Raw genomic sequence first — 22,548 nt, 5'->3', positions numbered from 1 at the left:
ATGGGCGCCGGCTCGCTGGCCGTGGCGGGCATGGGCGCCGCTCGCTGGCCGTGGCGGCATGGGCGCTTGTTGGCGGCCAGGCTTCGAGGCTGGGGCCGTGACAGGACTCGGGACTGGGGCCGTGTCAGGCTTAGGGACTGGGGCCGTGTCAGGCCTCGGGACTGGGGCCGTGGTAGGCTTCGAGATGGGGGCCGTGGTAGGCTTCGAGACGGGGGTCTTGGTGTGGAGCGCTGGTTCAGTGTCTGCCTCCCCCACAGTGAATGAGGAACCAGAGTACAGTAGGGCGAGGTCAATAAACTGAGCCAGGTTAAGGGGGCAGCGACCACCAGGCATTAATGATGAGGTTGGCTCATTCAGACCACATTGAAAAATGGTCTTCAGAGCCACCTCATTAAAATTCACCTGGTACGCCAGGACACAAAAATCCATAATATAAGCCTCCACGGTTTGGCTCCCTGACGCAAACCCACGAAGTTGGGCCGCTGGGTCCATAATGCCGAGGGCGGGGTTATGGGTTACACAACCGCTGCCTCGCATAAAAACCCCTTGGTCAGCGTCTGAAGAGCCGTAAAACCTCTCCGGGGGTGGAGAGCTTACGGCGCTCAAAAACGCATGGGAAGCATAAACGGGCTCAGAGGCAGACACAGGTGATGCAGGGTGACAAAAATCAAAAATCGCACGTACCTGCTGGCCCTGGGCTGTGAGCGCGCGATCATGCTTCCACACCGTAGCTCCTCGCGCTGAATGTGACGTGTTCCTCCGCGTCTTCGGTGAGGTTGGTTATTCTGTAACCCGCACACACACACACAAGACGAGACAGTCACAATGTCGGAGGAAAAACTGCTTTATTAAACACAAAAGCGTGCAATGTACAAAAGGGCAAATCCAGTGAAGAGTAGTCGAGGGAAGCGTGAGGTCAAAAGCCGGGAATCAAGATAACAATAACAAGAGGGTCGAGGACGGAAAACAGTTAACAACTAGGGACAAGTGGGAACGGAGACAGGGGAACAAGTTGGCAAGCTAAGAGGTAAAACAGTAGGGAGGTCAAAACTAGACGAGACTAGCAGGGCAACGATACGGGAACTAAATACATACAATAACCAACCCGAGTGAAACGAAAGGGTTGTGATATATATAGGGGAACAAACGAGCGGTGCAGGTGAAACGAATAACTAGGTGATGGGACGAGTGCAGGTGTACATAATAAAGGGGTGATTGAGAAGCCGTGAGTGCAGGTGGTCATAATGTTCAGGCTGCAGCGAGTGAGACGAGAGCATGAGTCAGAGGGGGGAGAGAGTTTACGAGCGAGAGCTCGTAATAGCAGAACGAGCGTGTGAGCTCGTGAGGGAGGAAACAGAGCGTACGAGCTCAAGGGGGCGGAGCGAGGAAGCGGGAAGCGAGCATGCTCGCGGAGTGTATGGGTGCGTGCTCGAGGAAGCGGAGATGGGGCAGAGGAGCGGGGTTCGTGACAGGTCCATACTATGCAAGTGAATGGTTTTCTTCTAAATTACTTTATTTGCGTTCTGCAGAATTAAGAAATTCATACACACCTGGGATGGAATGAGGGGGAGTAAATGATGAGAGAATTTTCAATTTTGTGTGAACTATCCCGTTAAGCTGGTAGACTAACAAATAAACGCCCCTTGCACACCTGAGTGGTCATTAACAAGTGTGCAGGATACAGTCATTATAATGGAAAAATTGATAACATCTTGCACATTAGCTAGTAGCTTGTAAATCTTTATTTCATTGCAACTTTCCCTTCAAATATCTTATTTAGACATCTTAAAAAAACGGCATATGACCAACTGGCATATTTGAAGTTGAAGTATTTGAAAAATGGGCAATCAGATTATTTTTAATTGTGTTGCACATCCAATAGAATCAAAAGTGACAACCAAACACGTAAAGCCACATGTAAAAACCAAAAAAGAACAATTTAAAAACCCCAGATGTGAAGACAGAAATGTATTTTTATAAAAAAAAAAAAAAAAAGAGAAATTTAAATACTGATGTGATTGATCCCTGAAAGTGAAAAAAAACAACAAAAAAAAAACAGGAAAAAGTTACAAATCGGAAAATATGTCACGCAATGACAAAATTGCTACATTCACAAATCCCATCCCAACCACAACAGAAATGTAACCACTGTACTTCTTATAGCATTACACTGAACATCCTTTGGAGATCACATTTGTATTTAAAATTTCTTAATTAAAAATTATTTAATTTTCGCAATTCTTTTGCAATGCCATGAAGAGGAACTTAATCTGTTTTCACATCTGGTTTTGCATGTTTGATTGTCATCTTCTTCATCTCCTTTGCCCTCTGACCTTCTCAGGGATCCCATCGTGTGATGATGTCGTACTCAACGGCCTCGTATGACCAGCTGGTGCGTCAGGTGGATGATCTCCGGAAGGAGAACTCTCACCTGCGACGTGAGCTGCAAGACAACTCACACCACCTGTCCAAGCTGGAGAACGAGACCTCTGACATGAAGGTGAGATAAGCTCAAATCATCACACAGTCATTAAACGGAATACTAGAGGTTTGATCCTGCTGGTTGGGCTTGATGCTCACCCTGTCTTCCATTGTTCAAAAAAGTCAATTCCCAGTAACAGTAATCAACCGTTTATTACATGTAGTCCTGGCTTAATTGCCACATTCTTCAATAACAGCCTCTTTGCATGTTTTCATTGTGGATCAGAATCATTTAATTCAAAAGGTCAAGAAACATTTGATTTCTTGTGATATGATACTTTTAAGAAATTTTTTGTAACTCTAGAAAAGCACATTGGAAACATTGACAAAATTTTGACAAATTCATATATTTTTTTTTTTTTTTTTGTGTGTTCAGTGTATGTTGAACAATGTGCAGTGTAGTTGCCATTGCATGTATTTGCCTTAGTCATGACCCACTTTTTGCTAAATGTCTGGAGACTCTAATGGCGACTGCCCAGCCCTGAAGAATGCCTGAGCACATTTTAAATCACTGCCAAGCTCCATATTGCATTGGTTGCCTACTGCATTTGTCTGCTCTCCGTTGAGTTAGGAAGGAAACCATTAGACCAGATAGGTTATTTTATCATAATTGACCCAGAGTCTTGAATTTCAGAATGTTTTACTGTATGTGTCATATGAGCTTGATGTTGGTTCAGTTTCCAGTAAAGAGGGTGTGTATTCTTCCAGTCACACAGGGGCGTGGCAAAAATTTTGGGCCCTAGGTACAAAATTGTTTTAAGGCCCCGTTAACAATATAGGTTAGTGGTGAGGGTAATATCGATGGATATTTAACAGTGCTAAATCATTAGTAATTCACAACATTTTATTTTCAAAAACAAATATTATTTGAATAAAGTAATACATTATTTAAAAAATAAATAAAATAACAAAATAAATTGTACATGTATAAATGTAAGAGTTTTCTTGTTTGCAAAGTCACCGTAACATTTCTGAAATGAGAAGTGTGCCAGGTTGTTCAGTCTATCCTGAGTCGTTTCTGCTCTCAGGTAGTTTTAGAAAGACTTAACTTGCCAACTGATATTTGCACATGGTCCAAAATGAACTTAAAATTAGGGCTGGATATTGTTACAGATTTCCAGATTAAATTTTATTTTTAGTCAGTTTTTCATTATATTGGTCACATTTTAGCATTTGAAAAATGGTCAAACTCATTATATTCCATCAATAAATGTCTTGAAACTGCATTCATTATTTGCATAAATATATTTGATACATGCTTATTGTTTACATGCATAAATTGTTCTATTTACAATGATTAACATCAATACTCAGAACACATGCTAAATCTGTACTGTCTCTTTAAATAGATAACATCTATTTAAATCTGAGCGCAACTACAGTTGATTTATTATTTACTATAACATTCAATCACATTCTGCATTATTTTAAAGATTCAATTATTCTGCTTTTGAAAACTCAACAACAAATCAAATAAATTAGATGTAGATGAGGTAGAAAACCATCAGATGAAGAAAATATTCAAAAAGGTCTTTGGAGTGGTGGTGGTGTAGTGGTCTAAGCACATAACTGGTAATCTGGTAATCAATAGGACACTGGTTCGAGCCCCACAGCCACCACCATTGTGTCCTTGAGCAAGGCACTTAACTCCAGGTTGCTCCAGGGGGATTGTCCCTGTAATAAGGGTTCTGTAAGTCGCTTTGGATAAAAGTGTCTGCCAAATGCATAAATGTAAATGTCTTACATTTGTTATTGGGTTAATACTGCAGATTCCAGACAGTTTTGTGAATTTAACTGTGCTTAGAGACATTAATCCTGTAGGGAGTAAGAGCTCATTAGGAATTGACCGCTTTGTTCCGTTTTAGCTAAGTCTAGAGGTGCCCACTGCTTTCATTTGGCACAATAAGTCAGTAATGAATGTTTAAATCATATTTGTATACAATTTTATGTACAATATTATATACAAATCTAATAAAATTACATGTAAAAAGATATGCAACATATATAAAAATTCTGTTTTAGTCAATCCATGATTTTGGACATATTCACTGCTAACCAAATGCTAACCCTACCTTTAAAGATAGGGTGCTTGTTGCTTGTTGTTTCAAATTTCTGGATTTTTGAACCAGATATACTGATTCATTGAAAAGATCTGACTCATTTGATTTATTCAAGAATTTAATCACAATACAAACGTGCAATGGAGAGCAAGGGTGAATGTCAAGATATTAAGTGAATAGCAACATAAATTTCGATCTGTTCATTACACAAATCTTCACATTGGTTCACTCTTCACAGAAATTAATAATCAACATTTGTGTGTATCATCTATTGTTTCCCATGATTGTTATACTGTGTAAATACTTTTAAGCTACATCTGTGTGTCAGTAACCTTGTACGGTATGAAATGCAATTGTTCTTGTGTTCCGTTGCCAGACAGCAATTCTGAGTAAACTTCCTGTTACCTTTGAAGGAATGTAATGTGAAGGTTGTACAAAGTAACATTTATCTTTAACAACACTTTCAATGTGTGTAGCAGGCACAACAATGGGCCACTATCTTGATTGTTTAGGGTTGAATGGATCACATGACTCCGTCACATGACAATAAAAACGTAATTGTTTTCAGATATCTCAGTTGTCCCTGTCCACACTACAACGTGAAGACAGCATTATAAAATGTATCCACTTGGAAGAGCATTTTCAAAAAGCGTTTTTTGCTGGACATAAACACTGTTTAAGTGTGGACAGAAGGCAAAAACGTAAAGAAACTTTTTCAAATTAAAACATATTAGTGTGGATGTGGCCTAAAATGACTCTAGACAGGCTTATTTAACCATAATATAATTGGCTCAAAATGCTGACAGCAGGCTCCCACATGGGTTGGCCAGTGGTGTGACTTCTGAAAAATTGTGATCAGGGCTGTCGATTTAATGCGTTATTTCAGTGTGATTAATTATATAAAAAATGATTGCCAATTAATCTTGTCCTCAGACGGTAATAAGGAATATTTCTACCAATTGAGCAATTCAAGCTTAAAGTACCACCTGTTTTCAGCAGGGGGCAGTAAGTGAAACTCCAGCTGTATAGGCAACACACAGCTGTTCAGACAACAAACCACACTCAGGCTTGCATGACACAAGCAACAGCACAAGATGAGGATGTGCTCTGGCATTCAAACACAGCTTGATGGAGTGTAATTCCGAATGTAGAGATCTCAAGATATGTTTTTTAAGTTTCAAACTACATTTAACTTGAAACAGCACCCTTAAAACACTGTGTTTATGATGATAGTCAACTAAAGCACTCCAAATGTCTTATCAATGCTTTACTCGTCTGCCACAATGATGTATTTCATTTTAACTCTCAGAATAATTCTATTTATATTATACAGTTTATTATATTTATAATTATTTGAATATAAATATTTATAATTATTGAATCATTATATATTAAATATTTTTTTTATTTGAGTGCCTTTCTCAGCAAATATGTATACAGTATATGCAATTAATTGCAAATCATTTGATTAATTTACATATTATGTTATTACTCAATGAACATTTTTCATCGATTGACAGCCCTACTTGTGATATTGGCTACTGGTGCTTTTTTATGGTGCTTTTGTTTCCTTTTTTAAGCTTGAAAGCTCCGGTCTCCATTCATTTAAATTTTTTGTTAAAATATTCCTTTAAACAAAGTCATCAATTTAAACCAAACCAGCAATGAGTGATTTCATGAGCTTATACAGTATATTGATATCCCATGATTCCACATGCCCAGATGCTGAGCATAATCCCTGCTAAATCTTTCACTCTGACAGTCAATTCTTTCCTCAAAGTCTGGAATAGACCCAATACAAGCATTAGAAAGATGAGTTCATTCTGTTTCCTCGACATGAGAGGAGCGTCTATGAAAAGAGATGCCTTCTTTTTCTTTAAAACGTATGAGTTTGTTTGTTTTTGCTAATTTGGACTCTCACTGACTGTCGTTTTTTGGTTTATTTTGCTGTTAAAGGAGGTTTTGAGGCAGCTGCAAAGCAAACTGGAGCAGGAGGCCGGAACTCTTGCATCTTCAGGCAGAACGGATGTGCTGGACCAGCTCAAAGGTTATTAAATGGTGTATTTTTTCAATGAACAAGATATTTTACTTAAAATGTATTTGACAACTAACATATTACAAAGTAATATACTACAAATATTACTCAGATTAATGGTCTATCAATATTTTTTAAGTTATTCAATTAACAATTTTTACAATTATACCACTGATCCCCCAATGATTTCTACACGATTACTTTGCTGCCTTGGAAGATTTGGTATTGTCGTTCAGAAAATTCAAAGCAAGTTAAAATGAAATCTGCAATCTGGATCTGTTTGTTTCTTCAGAGCTGCATATGGACTTGACCAACTACTATGAGCTCAAGTACAAGCCTCACAACCTGTGTGCATTTCCAGAGACGATGGCTAGTCAGGTAGGGGAAGGTGACGAGAGACTCAGCATCGGCAGATCCAGGAGCCCCGTCTGCCCGCCGTTCCGTCAGTCCTCATCTGCATCTGGAGAGGGCACAGCTGAACACCCTGGGTACCCTTATCAGGGCACTGTAGAAGTCCGCGTGACTGCACAGCACTTAGAGGATCTCTGTAAAGAGAGGTGACATCAGCACAACATCCAAACACTCATTAGCTGTGTTTCATAGTGGTGACCAATACAGGTTTTTCAACAAGCGATACCAATCTGCGCAAAATAGAAATCTGTGCAAAATAGAAATTACAATTTAAGTTGAAACCACGAGGGAAGCCAATGTGGTTCTTGTATTCAATATAATACATTTGCAGGTTTAGAGCATGCAGACAAAAGGCTATGAAGAACTTCATATTTGCTAGTGTTCGGTGGTGACCGAAATGTCTGGGAGCAACAGCATGTAAGACAGTTCTGGTAGGACTAGGAGCCAATTATTTTGATTACAAAATTTTGCTCTGATATTTCAGAATGATGCCAGCAACATTTGAGATGCTATGCGATGAATTTGGTCTGTTTGATGAATTTGAATTTGGGTGATTTAGAGTAATGCGGTCATGATTTTTTTATGCGGATCTTGAAATATATGTGGTACATCACAGCTTATTTGCTTCTTGGTGTTTCCATCCAGCATTTTTATGTGAAATCCAAACATTTTAAAAAAGAACATGGACGACACCTAGCTAGAGACAGTTGCTGACCCTTGAATGGTACAAGAAAGACAGAAGATTTTAACCCTTTAACCCAGTTTAAGACAAACTGTTTATGTATAGGTTTCAATACAGTAAATGTACCTATAAATGTAGACGTTTTCTTTTTTCAATTAACATCATCCAAAGTCTAGTAAACGTAAAAAAAAAAGCTAAATCAATATTTGATGTGACCAACTTTGCCTTCAAAACAGCACCTGTTTTCCTAGGGACACTTTTTTTGATTGTTGGCAGATAGGACGTTCCAAGCTTCTTGGAGAATTTGACACAGTTCTTCTATGTCTCAGCTGTCTCAATTGCTTCTGTCTCTTCATGTAATCCCAGACTGACTCTATATTCAGTGGGGGTCTCTGTGAGGCCATGCCATCTGTTGCAGGGCTACATGTTCTTCTATTCTATTCTATTTGCAGAAGGAATGTTTGGGAGTCTAAATGTATATTACCTATTGACACAATACAGCTAAAGATATCAATAACCATCTTAAAAAAACGTATTTGTTAAACATCTTATGTGCCTAAGACTTTTGCACAGTACCGTATATAGTTAATTTTTTTCAGTTATAAATATGGCTGCTCATTGCACAATAGTCTTTGTCTTTTCAGACATATTTATCAACACAACTTTAGTTAAGTGTGAGCAGCAGGGTAAATTAAAAGGGACTGCACACCGGACACATCTGGCTGACAACATGGCGTGTTCTAAAATTAGAAACAATTATTTATTTTCTACAAAGATACAAACACACCGCCAACGTTCAGCGTCAACATTCTGTAGTGCCATGGTGTGCAACTTGCATAGTTTTCCATTAAATTCGACCCAAATCATTAACAAAGGACAAAGATTATTTACTCTAGCCATCAGTGGATGATCTATTGTGTACATGTATTTTTCATATAGCCTACACAATGTAATTTCAGTTACAATTATGTCATTTTGTGGTTAGACAGCTTGAATGAAAGAACTATTCAAGGCATTACAGAGAAATTGCATAATAAACATTGCCATTTCTAATCGTCAGTTTGCACAGTTTCACCAGTTTCATAAACTAACCTGCACATCAACATCACTTTTTTCATTCTTCAGATTATTTTTTTTTATTTGTTGCTCCTCAAGCATGACACATAACAAAGCAAAACATTCATGAACAGAGTCAACCATTATCCCCACTGAACCCCATTATTTCCCTTCCCTTCCCCCCTCCCAATCCCCAACCCCACCCTGATCCCCAACAAACATCCCTGTGGCCAAAGCCCGAGTACACATGCAGATATACAGTCAGGTCCATAAATATTGGGACATCGACACAATTCTAATCTGTATACCACCACAATGGATTTGAAATGAAATGAAAGTTACTGCAACTGTCTTCAGTTCCTGCTTGTTCTTGGGGCATTTTCCCTTCAGTTTTGTCTTCAGCAAGTGAAATGCATGCTCAATTGGATTCAGGTCAGGTTATTGACTTGGCCATTGCATAACATTCCACTTCTTTCCCTTAAAAAACTCTTTGGTTGCTTTCGCAGTATGCTTCGGGTCATTGTCCATCTGTACTGTGAAGCGCTGTCCAATGAGTTCTGAAGCATTTGGCTGAATATGAGCAGATAATATTGCCCAAAACACTTCAGAATTCATCCTGCTGCTTTTGTCAGCAGTCACATCATCAATAAATACAAGAGAACCAGTTCCATTGGCAGCCATACATGCCCACGCCATGAAACTACCACCACCATGCTTCACTGATGAGGTGGTATGCTTTGGATCATGAGCAGTTCCTTTCCTTCTCCATACTCTTCTCTTCCCATCACTCTGGTACAAGTTGATCTTTGTTTCATCTGTCCATATGATGTTGTTCCAGAACTGTGAAGGCTTTTTTAGATGTTGTTTGGCAAACTCTAATCTGGCCTTCCTGTTTTTGAGGCTCACCAATGGTTTACATCTTGTGGTGAACCCTCTGTATTCACTCTGGTGAAGTCTTCTCTTGATTGTTGACTTTGACACACATACACCTACCTCCTGGAGAGTGTTCTTGATCTGGCCAACTGTTGTGAAGGGTGTTTTCTTCAACAGGGAAAGAATTATTCGGTCATCCACCACATTTGTTTTCCGTGGTCTTCCGGGTCTTTTGGTGTTGCTGAGCTCACCGGTGCGTTCTTTCTTTTTAAGAATGTTCCAAACAGTTGATTTGGCCACGTAATGTTTTTGCTATCTCTCTGATGGGTTTGTTTTGATTTTTCAGCCTAATGATGGCTTGCTTCACTGATAGTGACAGCTTTTTGGATCTCATATTGAGAGCTGACAGCAACAGATTCCAAATGCAAATAGCACACTTGAAATTAACTCTAGACCTTTTATCTGCTCCTTGTAAATGGTATAATGAGGGAATAACACACACCTGGCCATGGAACAGCTGAGCAGCCAATTGTGTCAATGTCCCAATATTTATGGACCTGACTGTATGTATATATATATATATATATATATATATATATATATATATATATATATATATATATATACACTCACCTAAAGGATTATTAGGAACACCATACTAATACTGTGTTTGACCCCTTTCGCCTTCAGAACTGCCTTAATTCTACGTGGCATTGATTCAACAAGGTGCTGAAAGCATTCTTTAGAAATGTTGGCCCATATTGATAGGATAGCATCTTGCAGTTGATGGAGATTTGTGGGATGCACATCCAGGGCACGAAGCTCCTGTTCCACCACATCCCAAAGATGCTCTATTGGGTTGAGATCTGGTGACTGTGGGGGCCATTTTAGTACAGTGAACTCATTGTCATGTTCAAGAAACCAATTTGAAATGATTCGAGCTTTGTGACATGGTGCATTATCCTGCTGGAAGTAGCCATCAGAGGATGGGTACATGGTGGCCATAAAGGAATGGACATGGTCAGAAACAATGCTCAGGGAGGCCGTGGCATTTAAACGATGCCCAATTGGCACTAAGGGGCCTAAAGTGTGCCAAGAAAACATCCCCCACACCATTACACCACCACCACCAGCCTGCACAGTGGTAACAAGGCTCTTGCAAATTGTAGCCTCTTTTTCCTATTTGTAGTGGAGATGAGTGGTACCCGGTGGGGTCTTCTGCTGTTGTAGCCCATCCGCCTCAAGGTTGTGCATGTTGTGGCTTCACAAATGCTTTGCTGCATACCTCGGTTGTAACGAGTGGTTATTTCAGGCAAAGTTGCTCTTCTATCAGCTTGAATCAGTCGGCCCATTCTCCTCTGACCTCTAGCATCAACAAGGCATTTTCGCCACAGGACTGCCGCATACTGGATGTTTTTCCCTTTTCACACCATTCTTTGTAAACCCTAGAAATGGTTGTGCGTGAAAATCCCAGTAACTGAGCAGATTGTGAAATACTCAGACCGGCCCGTCTGCCACGCTCAAAATTGCTTAAATCACCTTTCTTTCCCATTCTGACATTCAGTTTGGAGTTCAGGAGATTGTCTTGACCAGGACCACACCCCTAAATGCATTGAAGCAACTGCCATGTGATTGGTTGATTAGATAATTGCATTATTGAGAAATTGAACAGGTGTTCCTAATAATCCTTTAGGCGAGTGTATATACAAAATAATAATAATAAACACAAACATTTAAAACATTTAAAAGTCCCTTTCCACTGCCTCTCCCCGAGCTGCTGACCCACTTTTTATCAAACAACTCCCGGTTGCCTAGCCTTCTATACGACACCTCAAATGCCGCCACCCTGCCCATATCGGTGCACTCCTGAAATGATGGTGCTCCAACCGACTTCCATCCCCTAAGGATCACCTGTCTGCCGATCATAACATTGGCTAGCACCAAATTTTATATGTACTTATCCCCTGTATTAATGACCGCCCCATTGCCCATTGAGTCTGGGGCAAAGTTTTATTTGAGTGCCCATTACGTCAAACATAGAACTCTGAACCCTCCTCCAAAATTATTGGATCTTAACACACCACCAAAAAGCATGGGTTGTGTCCCCATCTTCTGATTGGCATTGCAAGCAGGTGGATATGTCTTTAAGACCACGCCTATACAATCTAGAGGGGGTCCAATAGAATCTATATAAAATCTTAAATTGCATAAGGAGCACCCTTGCATCTCTAGATGTAGACTTGATATTTTTTTGAATCCTAGCCCACACTCCCTCCACCAATACCAAGTTTAAATCTTTCTCCCATAATCTCTTGAGAGAAGTTGAAAGTAAAACGGGGGACTTATTAACACATAACTTTGGGTTCAGCCATATGCTCAATGCAACATTTAAATACATTTTTAATTAATTTTGGAATACAATTAATTTTAATAACATTAACCTTCCCAATCATAGATAAATGTAATGAAGCCCACCTGCCCACATCACTCGAAAACCTTTTTATTATAGGTCCAAAATGAACTGTAACTAAATCTCACAAATTTGCTGTGAATAAAATACCCAAATAATGAATGCCCTGTTTGGGCCACTGGAAGGCACCTGGCTGAAAAGCCGTTATCGGGCAGTATGCTGTCAAAGACAAATCTTCGGATTTATACCAATTAACTGTATATCCTGAGAATTTAGAAAAGGAATTCATAATTCTGTGGAGGCAAGGCATAAAGGCAAGGCATCCTCCTTTCTTATCATGGCTGCTAATGGTTCCAGGGCAAGACAGAACAATAATGGGGAAAGAGGGCAACCCTGCCAGGTGCAAATAAATCCATTTGTGTCTATAAAGTAAATTAATCCATCCAATAAAAGTATTCCCAAACCCATACAAAATCTTAAAAAGATAATCCCATTCTACCATATAAAACGCCTTTTCCACGTCAAGTGAGATGGCAGCGATCAGAGTCTGATCATTCGCCACTGACCGCATGAAATTGATGAAACACCTATCTCTTGATTCTGAGATAACCTTGGAGGAGCTTGGTGAGGTAATTAAGGCCTTGTCTACAGGCAAGGCTCCGGGGCCAAGCAGCTTTGCTGCAAAAATTTTTAGATCCTATGCTACAGAACTGATTCCACTTTTGCTGTAAGTTTATACAGAATATTAAAGAATGGACAGCTTCCTCCATCCATGACACAAGTCCAGATCAGTCTGATTCTTAAAAAGGACAAAAATTACCTCACCAAGCTCCTCCAAGGTTATCTTAGAATCAAGAGAATTATTTTGCTCAGTATGTTTAGGAAATTCTAATGGTTCCACAAAGTTTCTAATATCTTTATCAGTAGACGAAGACATGGAAATATTGAGATCAAGATAGAATTCTTTAAAAGCATTATTTAAAAAAAAAATATCCCCATTTCTCTCAATTTGGAATGCCTAATTCCCACTACTTAGTAGGTCCTCGTGGAGGTGCGGTTTCTCACCTCCGCTTCTGAGACCGTCAATCCACACATTTTATCACGCGGCTCGTTGTGCATTACTCCGCACGTGGAGCCTCATGCTACTCTCTGCGAACAACGCACAACTTACCACGTGCCCCATTGAGAGGGAGACTCATAACCACAAGGAGGTTACCTCATGTGACTCTACCCTCCCTAGCAGCTGGGCTAATTTTGTTGCTTGGGAGACCTGGCTTGAGTCACTCAACACACCCTGGATTCGAACTTGTGACTCCAGGGGTGGTAGTCAGCTACCCAGGTCCCTTTAAAAGCATTATTAATATCAATGGCCAAGGTAAATATTTCACCACCAGCAGATTTCACTGAGGGATTGGTAGAAAAAGACTCTCTCTGTTTTATATATCTAGCTAGAAGTTTTCCTGCCTTATCCCCCGACTCAAAGTATGATTGTCTTGCCCTGAATAGCCAAAGCTCCAGCTTCCGCAACAAAATAGTATTATATATATATTTCAATCGGGTCAATTCCCTGAGGCCATTAGATGACATTCGGCGCTTCAGCTCTGCCTTGGCACTTTCAATATTCCCTTCCAATTCCACAAGTTCTTGTGCTTTGGATTTTTTGGGTGAATGAGGCATACTGTATGATCCAGCCCCTAAGAACAGCCCTAAGTGCCACCCAAGCCATGCCCACAGAGGATACTGAGGACAAGTGAAAGAGGGACTTAGATATAATATATATATATATATATATATATATATATATATATATATATATATATATATATATATATATATATATATATATATATATATTCTAGAGTAAATCTTATGGACTGATGAAAAAATTTATACCAGATGGGTTCAAAAGTCTCCAAATATTTGTAAGACCAAGATTTTTACACATTCTGTGAAGCGTCAATGTTGCTCTAGGGGGCTTGCACACTTTTGCTTCACTATGATCAAGGACTGAGTCCATCAAAAGATTAAAGTCTCGTCTCCTCCCAATATTATATTATGAGGGGTGCCAGCGGCTTGCAACATCCCTACAAGATCTATAAAAAAGCCCTGATCATCAACGTTTTTTAGCCAAAATAAGACTTTGTCCCTGAATTTCAGCTAAAACAATAATAACTCATCCTAATTGATCTTTACTCTGTTTGAGACATTTGAATTGTAGATGTTTACTTATCAGTTTAATGACTCTTCTCTTACTTATGGAATGCCCAAATTGATGCACCTGTCTAATTTCATTTTGATGCATATTGCACATTTTCTGTTCATCCAATAAAACTCATTTCACTACTGAAATATTACTGTGTCCTTCAGTTATTTGATAGATCAAGATGAAATTGCTGATCCAAACACCCAATTATTTATAAATGAAAATCTTGGAAATTGTCAGGGGTGCCTAAACGTTTGCATAAGCCTGTAGATTGAGTCCAGTAATTTCAGGTTTCAGGAGAGTGTCTTTGTTTATGTTTGTTGCAGGGCCATGTTGCTGAGAGAAATAGAGAAAGAGGAGAGAGAGCGGCGATGGTATTACTCACAACTGCAGGGTTTGTCTAAGAGACTGGCTGAACTGCCACGGCTTGATACGGTAAGGAGCCTCAGCATCTGCCACTGGAATGTGCGCATCTGTAGCCAAATATGATCACCTGGTTTGCAGCTAATGACCACAGATTGTCTTAAAACTAGATCAGATTTTTCAGTTTGGTAATGCCCATGTCTAGTTTAAAATATCAGCTGATATATCTCTTCAACTCTGGGGCATTTTTGGGCTGTAGTCTACTATTTTTCACACTAACGTGCATTTTAGCCCACACAGATGTGCTCGTCCATAGACTTCAGTCTTATTTTCAGTTCATGCACCACCCCCATTGTTTCACCAAATATTTCAGCCTCCTAGGGGACTAGAAGCTCAATCTATGTGTCATTTGAACCTTAGACCATCCACATTGCGAAGATGTATAACATTTTATCATCAATGGTATGATAAAATCATCGATAACATATATTCCCCATGATTTGTTCAGCAGCTTTGCCTGCTGAACCGTATATTGTTTTTTATATTAAGATATACAGTAACTTTGGTTTATTCACACAAGCAAGCTCACAGACAAGTAAAAAATTGATACTAATAAGTGTCTAAGTTAAAAGCAGATATAAAGCTATTTGAGGCTTACAGCAGCAGTAATTATCATATAAAATAGACATTTGTTTTTAAATGTCTTACATAAATTGTAGTTCACATTGCGATTTAAAAATGTTGGTATTAGGGCATCAAACTGTACAGCCACATTACAGAGAGCTTTTAATTGATATATGATTTGTCTATTTAAGTGCTATTTGAAAGACTTTTATATTAATATTAATATTTCTACCACATTACCTCTAGGTGGCGCTGATTTGCGAAGAGAATATTTTCAGGCCTTATTATGTTATTTTATGTAACAGATTCTAAGCTTTCAAACAATACCACATATGGCTGACTTACGTATTCGGAGACTTAAACATTTTAAGTATAAATGTTTTTCGTGACATAGTGCCCCCTTTTGGACCCACCGTCAGATCCACAAAGTTGACGAGGTTAAAGGAGTAGTTCAACCTCTCTCAAATTCTCATTCAAGTACGTTAGCAAAATTTGTCATTTTAAACCCACAAAACTTTCTTGGAACACAAAAGGAGATGTTTTGAAGAATGTTCACGCTGCTCCTTCTAGTGACAGTATTTCATGACCAGGGGCTGTCAAGCTCTATAAAGGCGCTTTGAGCTTGGGAAAAGTGCTATATAAATTAAACTTATTATTATTATTATTACAAAAAAGCACCATAAAATATCATAAATTGTAGTCTATATGACTTGTATGCTATATTCCAAGTCTTCTGAATCCATATGCTTTGTGTGAGGAATAGAAATTCAAGGTGTTAATCACTGAGCTCTCAAATTCTCATTCAAGTACGTTAGCAAAATTTGTCTTGACTTTCAAAAAAGTGTTTCTCTTGACATTCAAATAAAACAAACCTTTATCTAATAAATAATTGTATTTTGTTTGTAAAAACTGATTGATAATTCAAGTTTTTGTGGGTTTTGTTTAATCTGCAAGTCACTCTTACAGAGAGATGTCTGTACATTGCTTTGAATCAAAATTTTGGATAAAAGAATTGTATGCATGCTGTAACAATTATAAATCCAACTTGTTCTGTGCATCACAGTTCTCTATGCAGGTGGATTTTATTCGTCAGCAGCTAGAGTTTGAAGCCCAGCAACTGCGTTCCGTGATGGAGGAACGTTTCGGCACCAGTGATGAGATGGTTCAGAGAACACAAGTAAGAGCAGATTGTAGATTTAATGCAACATGTTTCATCAACCAAGATCCAGCAGTAAATCCAGCTTACAATACTGATGCTCCAACATGCAGCACAGTTGATTCCCTTTTGACAGTATTTTGGATGCTTTTGTCCCCAACTAGGCTTCATAATTAACTTAACAAGCAAGACTTCCTTAGTCAAATAGCTTTAGAAAGACCATGCTGGTTAACCAGCTTCAATAGCTGGTGAACACTAAGTCTTTGCTGGTTGACTGGTTAGACTAGCACCAAACAAGCCCATATATTCTTGCTGGTATAAGTTGGTCTTTTCAGTATAAACGTTTACATTTGGCATACAGTGCATTTAAGCCAAAAAAAAAGTATGTTCCCTGGGAATCTAACGGTATTATCTTACCATTGTTAGCACTAAGCTCTACCAGTTGAGCTACAGGAATTTATAGGATTTATAGTGGCATCTGATATCTTGCTCTTTTAACGTGTCAACATCAAAGCATTTCAGTCTGATCAATAACCAGCATATGTGTTTCTGCGTTCAGATCCGTGTTGCTCGGTTGGAACAGCTTGAAAAAGAGCTACAGGAGGCCCAGAGCTCTCGTGGTTCTCAGGAGAAGAGTGCTCTTTCAGAGACTCAGGTGATACACACACACCTGCCCTCTATTTGAGAAGGCATCATTAAGATGAAATGTAATTTTACTGAAAGAAAACTTGCTCTAGAAAAATAGAACTTGACTGAGCATGGTTTTCTGCACACTTTTGGCTCTGATATGGCTTAAACCCTTTTAATGTTTGAAAGTAAAGCAGTTAACGAAATAAACATCAACAAATGTCCTTTATAATGTTTTGTGAAATATGCTATAAATACAGATATAATCATAAAAATAATAAAAATGGCTGAAATGGTTCAATGATGTGGCTTTTTATTCTGTCTGGGTCTATTAAGTTAAGATATCCTTATGTGTCATTGACCTAAACACCCAAAGACACACAGTTATCAACAGTCATTAAAAACATTTAATAAGGAATGTAATTAATTTTGTAATTATAATTATATTTCAAAAAATGCCACTGATAACTATAATGATTTCATTTCTATCAGGAAGACTCATAGACTGGAGTGAAATTTAAGATGACATTTATTTGAGGAATATAAAACAGAAATGTAATGTCTCTCTTTGGTGTAAGCCCCATCTGGCGGTCCAAAGAAGTTGTACTCGGAACCGTCATATCCTGCTGGAGATAGGAGGCAGGGGTGAGAAGTCTACCCCGTGCAGGACGAGACTCAACTGGTGCTGGTGGGGCGGTGGAGGTTGCCGTGTTAGCTCACTGAAACAGCAATGTGATAGATTGTGAGCAAACTTATAAAGCATTGGCTTACATGTGATTGGCTAGGAGTTACCTAGTTAATGGTGCGATGATGTACAGCTGCTAGTCTTCCCGCTAGAACTACGCTGTGCTTACATTTCTGTTAGTCACATCAAAATGCTACAAATACGATTTTGGAGCAAGTCACTTCGCATTTACAGTATTTACACCTCAATAGTGACACATAATGCAGATTAATTTATTGAAGCTGTAAACTGCTGAGGGTTTGCTTTTGCCAGGGGCTACACAACAGCTCAGAAAACATTAGCCACTTTTTCCACCATCGAACCGAATGGTTCTGAGCACGGTGAGGAACGGTTGCAGTAGCATTTCCACTTGAGCACGGTTTGGCATGGCATGAGTACAAACTGTTCTCGGCATGGATTTCTTGACACGGTTAGCTTACTACACTTTACCATGCTCAACCGTGCTGGTGGAATGGCTTTAGTTGGTGACGACTCACAATTGCCAATAGAGCCCAACAGTGCCCGACCACTTTTTCAGCCATCTGGGTTCTGGAAGTATTTTTTTCCTATTCATTACTTCCATAGACTTTTCATAAAATCCTCCATTAATGAGTTGTAAAGCATGGACCAAACCAACCAGCTCCGAGGTGAATCGCAACATTACAGACTTAGTTTTAAGGCAAAAACATATTTGAAAATCCAACAAAAAGACAAAGGTACATGTCTGACTTACTGTCTTTCAAGAGGACACAGACTACAATCTCATGAAGCACTGTGAATGATGTAATCAAATATAAAACAAAACAAATATTGATTTTAGTTTGATCATTTTAAGTATAGATACAATATAGTTGATAATATGTTTATTGCGGAATATTCCGATATACAAAAAAATATAAGGAGTTTGAGAGTGCAGGAAAACCGACTAGTTTGCGTCATTCATGGGAGTGGGCGGTCACTTCCGGGCTGATTTCGCAGGCTTTGTTGATCACGGATTTCTGTTTGGTGAACCTTTCTCTGCTGGACCATGGGTAATGTAGTTGTTCAACAGGAATTCCACTATTAAAGATGATTTTCTAACAATAAAGTTTAAATAACACAGATGGATTGCTTCAACGGAAGCATATACCATCAATGAACAAACTCAGAGCTCATGGTAGGTCTGTCTCTAAAGGTTTATAAGTTAGCATTGAAAATCAATTAGTCTATGGAAGAAATTAATGGGATTTTTACTTCCGGAACCAGACAGTTGCACTCTATTTGCCAACAGCAAGGTAACTCATTTGTATCTAGGTAGCTGGCAAATTTAGCTATGGTGAGGTTTATAAAATAAAATATATATTTTTTGAAAGTTTGGTGTATCTTTATGATTTTATGATATTGGTTTAACTTGTATAGTACATTATTTTTCTACACGCCTTTTGCATCAGGGAGGTAGATTACGCTAGCTAGCTCATTACAACACATATATTTTATATCATTACCTTACTTGTATAATATTTTGTCAATAAATGTCCTTCTTAGCTAGTCTGTGAACTTTTACCTTATTGTGTGTTCTTGTCCGTTGGCATGCACAACCCCTCAGCAAATGATGGTAATCCTCTCCCAAAAAAATTTTGCTTTCTTTTTACGACTTGGGAAATGTCTTTCTTGTGCTTTAGCAGAGTAAAAACCAGAGGAAAAGCAATCCTAAAAACTAGAATATGCGATCATCCTCCATAGTGCACACTTGTCCCTAAGCCACTCTTGCATTGTCTTGGCTGTGTGCTTTGAGTCATTGTCCTGCTGGAAGGTAAACCTTTGGCCCAGTCTGAGGTCCTGAGTGCCCTGAACGTTTGGTTACGTATGTAACCTCCGTTCCCCGAGGGAGGGAACGACACGTTGTGTCGGAGAAGCGACACTAGGGGTCTCTCTTGAGCGCCGATATTCACCTCTGACCTATTGAAAAGGGCCAATGGGAGTTGGCAGTCAGTATTTGCATACCCTGCCCCCGGACATACGGGTATTTAAGCGGGGCAAATACGGAAGTTTAGTCAGGATTTTTCTGAGGAGCCGGAATGGTCCGGCCACAACAGTGGCTTGGTTCAGTGGCATGGCGGAGGAAAGACACAACGTGTCTCGGGGAACGGAGGTTACATACGTAACCAAACGTTCCCCTTCTGTCGCTCTCGGAGAACCGACACTAGGGGACCCATTCCAATCTTGCCATGCGCTGAACCTTGTACGTGAACCGCCGATACAGAGGTGGGCAGGGATTTCATCCAGTGCCGCGCATCATCTGTACCTGGCTGCACGTACCCTTCCCCAATGCCCCATAAGAACATCGGAGTCCTTCTAGTTACCCTGGGAGGGGAACAAGGCGATGTTTGCCAACATGGGAATGGGCCAGCCTGGCTGGGCCTCTTTTCTCTCTATGTTTCTCGCATAGAGCAATCACGGCCGGGGCCCTTACACGCATATAGGGAAGGGGTCTTACCCAGACCCTCGCGGAGACCACACCTGCCCTTTTTCTTGGGGAGGAAAAGTGGTAGACACGTCACACGGCCGTCTTAGGGCTCGTGTGGAAAGTATGGTGCGGTGGTAGATCCAGACTCGAAAGGGGGAGTTGCTACAGCACGGCGACCGAGGCAGCTGTAACTGCCTAAGGGAGACACGGGGTCCGCTCGTAAGGGGACAGAACCGTGGAATTACACACAGGGGAGTCCGAGCAGGAGGCCTTACCTGTGGAGCACCTATACCAGTACAGGGTAGCCATCAGGGTACCCGCAGTGGCTTGGGTCGGCGAGTTCATCCGCTGAACCGCGGACCCGTAGGGCTGGGGAGGAATCGACCAGGGGCCCGACTCGGAGTGGGAAGAAGGCGCACTACTTTACCTTGAGGTCAGGAAAAGGGCGCTGAGCGCAAGCGATCCACCCAGCCGGTCGGTCTCACGTGTTACCGAAGTTCTACGGGCTCGGACCTGACAAAACACGAGGCGTAACCGACTCAACGCGGAGGTTATAAAACCTCGCGAAGGTGTTGGGTGTTGCCCAACCCGCGGCTCTACAGATGTCTGCTAGGGAGGTGCCCTTGGCCAGTGCCCACGAGGACGCAACACCCCTTGTTGAGTGAGCTCGGACCCGCAAGGGTAGGGGCACGGCCTGGGTGTGATAAGCCAGTGTGATGGCGTCGACAACCCAGTGGGCGAGCCTCTGCTTGGAGACGGCATTCCCTTTCTGCCGTCCCCCAAAGCAGACAAAGAGCTGCTCAGAGCGTCTGGTGCTCTGTGTGCGGTCCAGGTAAATGCGCAGGGCGCGCACTGGACACAGCAACGAAATGGCTGGGTCTGCCTCCTCCCGGGGCAGCGCTAGCAGGTTCACTACCTGATCTCGGAATGGTGTGGTAGGAACCTTGGGCACATAGCCCGGTCGTGGTCTTAGGATCACAGACGTATCCAAAGACTTGCCGTCTACAGGATCGTGGTGGGCGGCGATAGCGGCAACATACACCTTTAGGGTGGACGGGGACAGCCTCCTGTCCAGCCTCTCCTGTAGGAACAGAAGCACTGACCTAATCGTGCATCTATGCGGGTCTTTGGCTCGGGAAGAACACCAATCTGCGAACAAGCGCCACTTTAGGGCGTAAAGGTGCCTGGTAGAGGGGGCTCTGGCTTGGTTGATGGTATTCACAACGGTCGCCGGTAAGCCGGCTAGCTCTTCCACATCCCGTCCAGGGACCAGACATGGAGGTTCCAGAGGTCTGGGCGCGGGTGCCAGAGTGTGCCCCGTCCCTGAGAGAGGAGGTCCTTTCTCAGGGGAATTCGCCAGGGAGGAGCTGTCGCGAGGAGCCTGAGTTCCGAGAACCAAGTCCGAGTGGGCCAGTAGGGGGCCACCAACGTGACTTGCTCCTCGTCCTCCCTGACCTTGCACAGCACCGGTGCAAGAAGGCTCACTGGGGGAAATGCATACTTGCGCAGCCCCGAGGGCCAGCTGTGTGCCAGCGCATCTGTCCCGAGGGGAGCCTCTGTTAGGGCGTACCAGAGCGGGCAGTGGGAGGTTTCCTGGGCGGCGAACAGGTCTACCTGGGCCTTCCCAAATCAGCTGGACCGACTGGGGGTGAAGCCTCCACTCCCCGCCGGGCAGGGGTTGTCGTGATAGCGCGTCCTCTACGACGTTGAGCTTGCCAGGGATGTGAGTGGCACGCAGCGACTTGAGTCGCTGCTGGCTCCATAGGAGGAGACGGCGGGCGAGTTGTGACATGTGGCGGGAGCGTACGCCGCCTTGGCGATTTATGTACGCCACCACCGTGGTGTTGTCCGATCTCACGAGGACATGTTTGTCCCGAACTAACGGGAGGAACTTCTTGAGAGCAAGAAGGACGGTCAGCAACTCCAGGCAATTGATGTGCCAACAGCCCGCTGCTGCGTGCCCGCTGCACACGGCACCCCACCCGGACCGGGAGGCGTCGGTTGTGACCAGGACGCGTCGGGACACCTGCTGCAGGGGCACTCCTGCCCGTAAAAATCAGAGGTCTGTCCAGGGTCGGAGCGTTTTGAGGCAGGCGGGGGTGATCCTTACCCGATGCGTGCCGTGGTGCCATGCTTGTCTCGGGACTCGAGTCTGGAGCCAGTGCTGGAGTGGTCTCATATGCATCAACCCCAGCGGCGCGACCACCGCGGAGGACGCCATATGCCCCAGGAGCCTCTGGAAAAGTTTTAGAGGGACCACTGTGCCTGGCTTGAAGGAAGCGAGGCAGTCCAGCACCGACTGAGCACGCTCGCTCGTGAGACGTGCTGTCATTGAGACTGAGTCTAACTCCAACCCGAGAAAAGAGATGCTCTGAACCGGAGTGAGCTTGCTCTTTT

General features: G+C 41.7%; 1 protein-coding gene across 1 annotated transcript in view; it reads left to right on the top strand.

Moving 5' to 3' along the window:
- Positions 1–2,359: 2,359 nt before the first annotated feature.
- apc2 (APC regulator of WNT signaling pathway 2) overlaps positions 2,360–22,548 on the top strand; it is a 41,226-nt gene continuing 21,037 nt past the window's right edge. The window contains 6 exon segments of the mRNA XM_052101480.1: positions 2,360–2,500; positions 6,498–6,588; positions 6,869–7,133; positions 14,538–14,646; positions 16,262–16,375; positions 16,914–17,009. Coding sequence (XP_051957440.1) covers positions 2,360–2,500; positions 6,498–6,588; positions 6,869–7,133; positions 14,538–14,646; positions 16,262–16,375; positions 16,914–17,009 — 816 coding nt within the window.

The sequence above is a fragment of the Xyrauchen texanus genome, chromosome 32, assembly GCF_025860055.1.
Source record: "Xyrauchen texanus isolate HMW12.3.18 chromosome 32, RBS_HiC_50CHRs, whole genome shotgun sequence".
Lineage (NCBI taxonomy): Eukaryota > Metazoa > Chordata > Actinopteri > Cypriniformes > Catostomidae > Xyrauchen > Xyrauchen texanus.
This window is presented reverse-complemented; position numbering and strand designations above follow the sequence as displayed.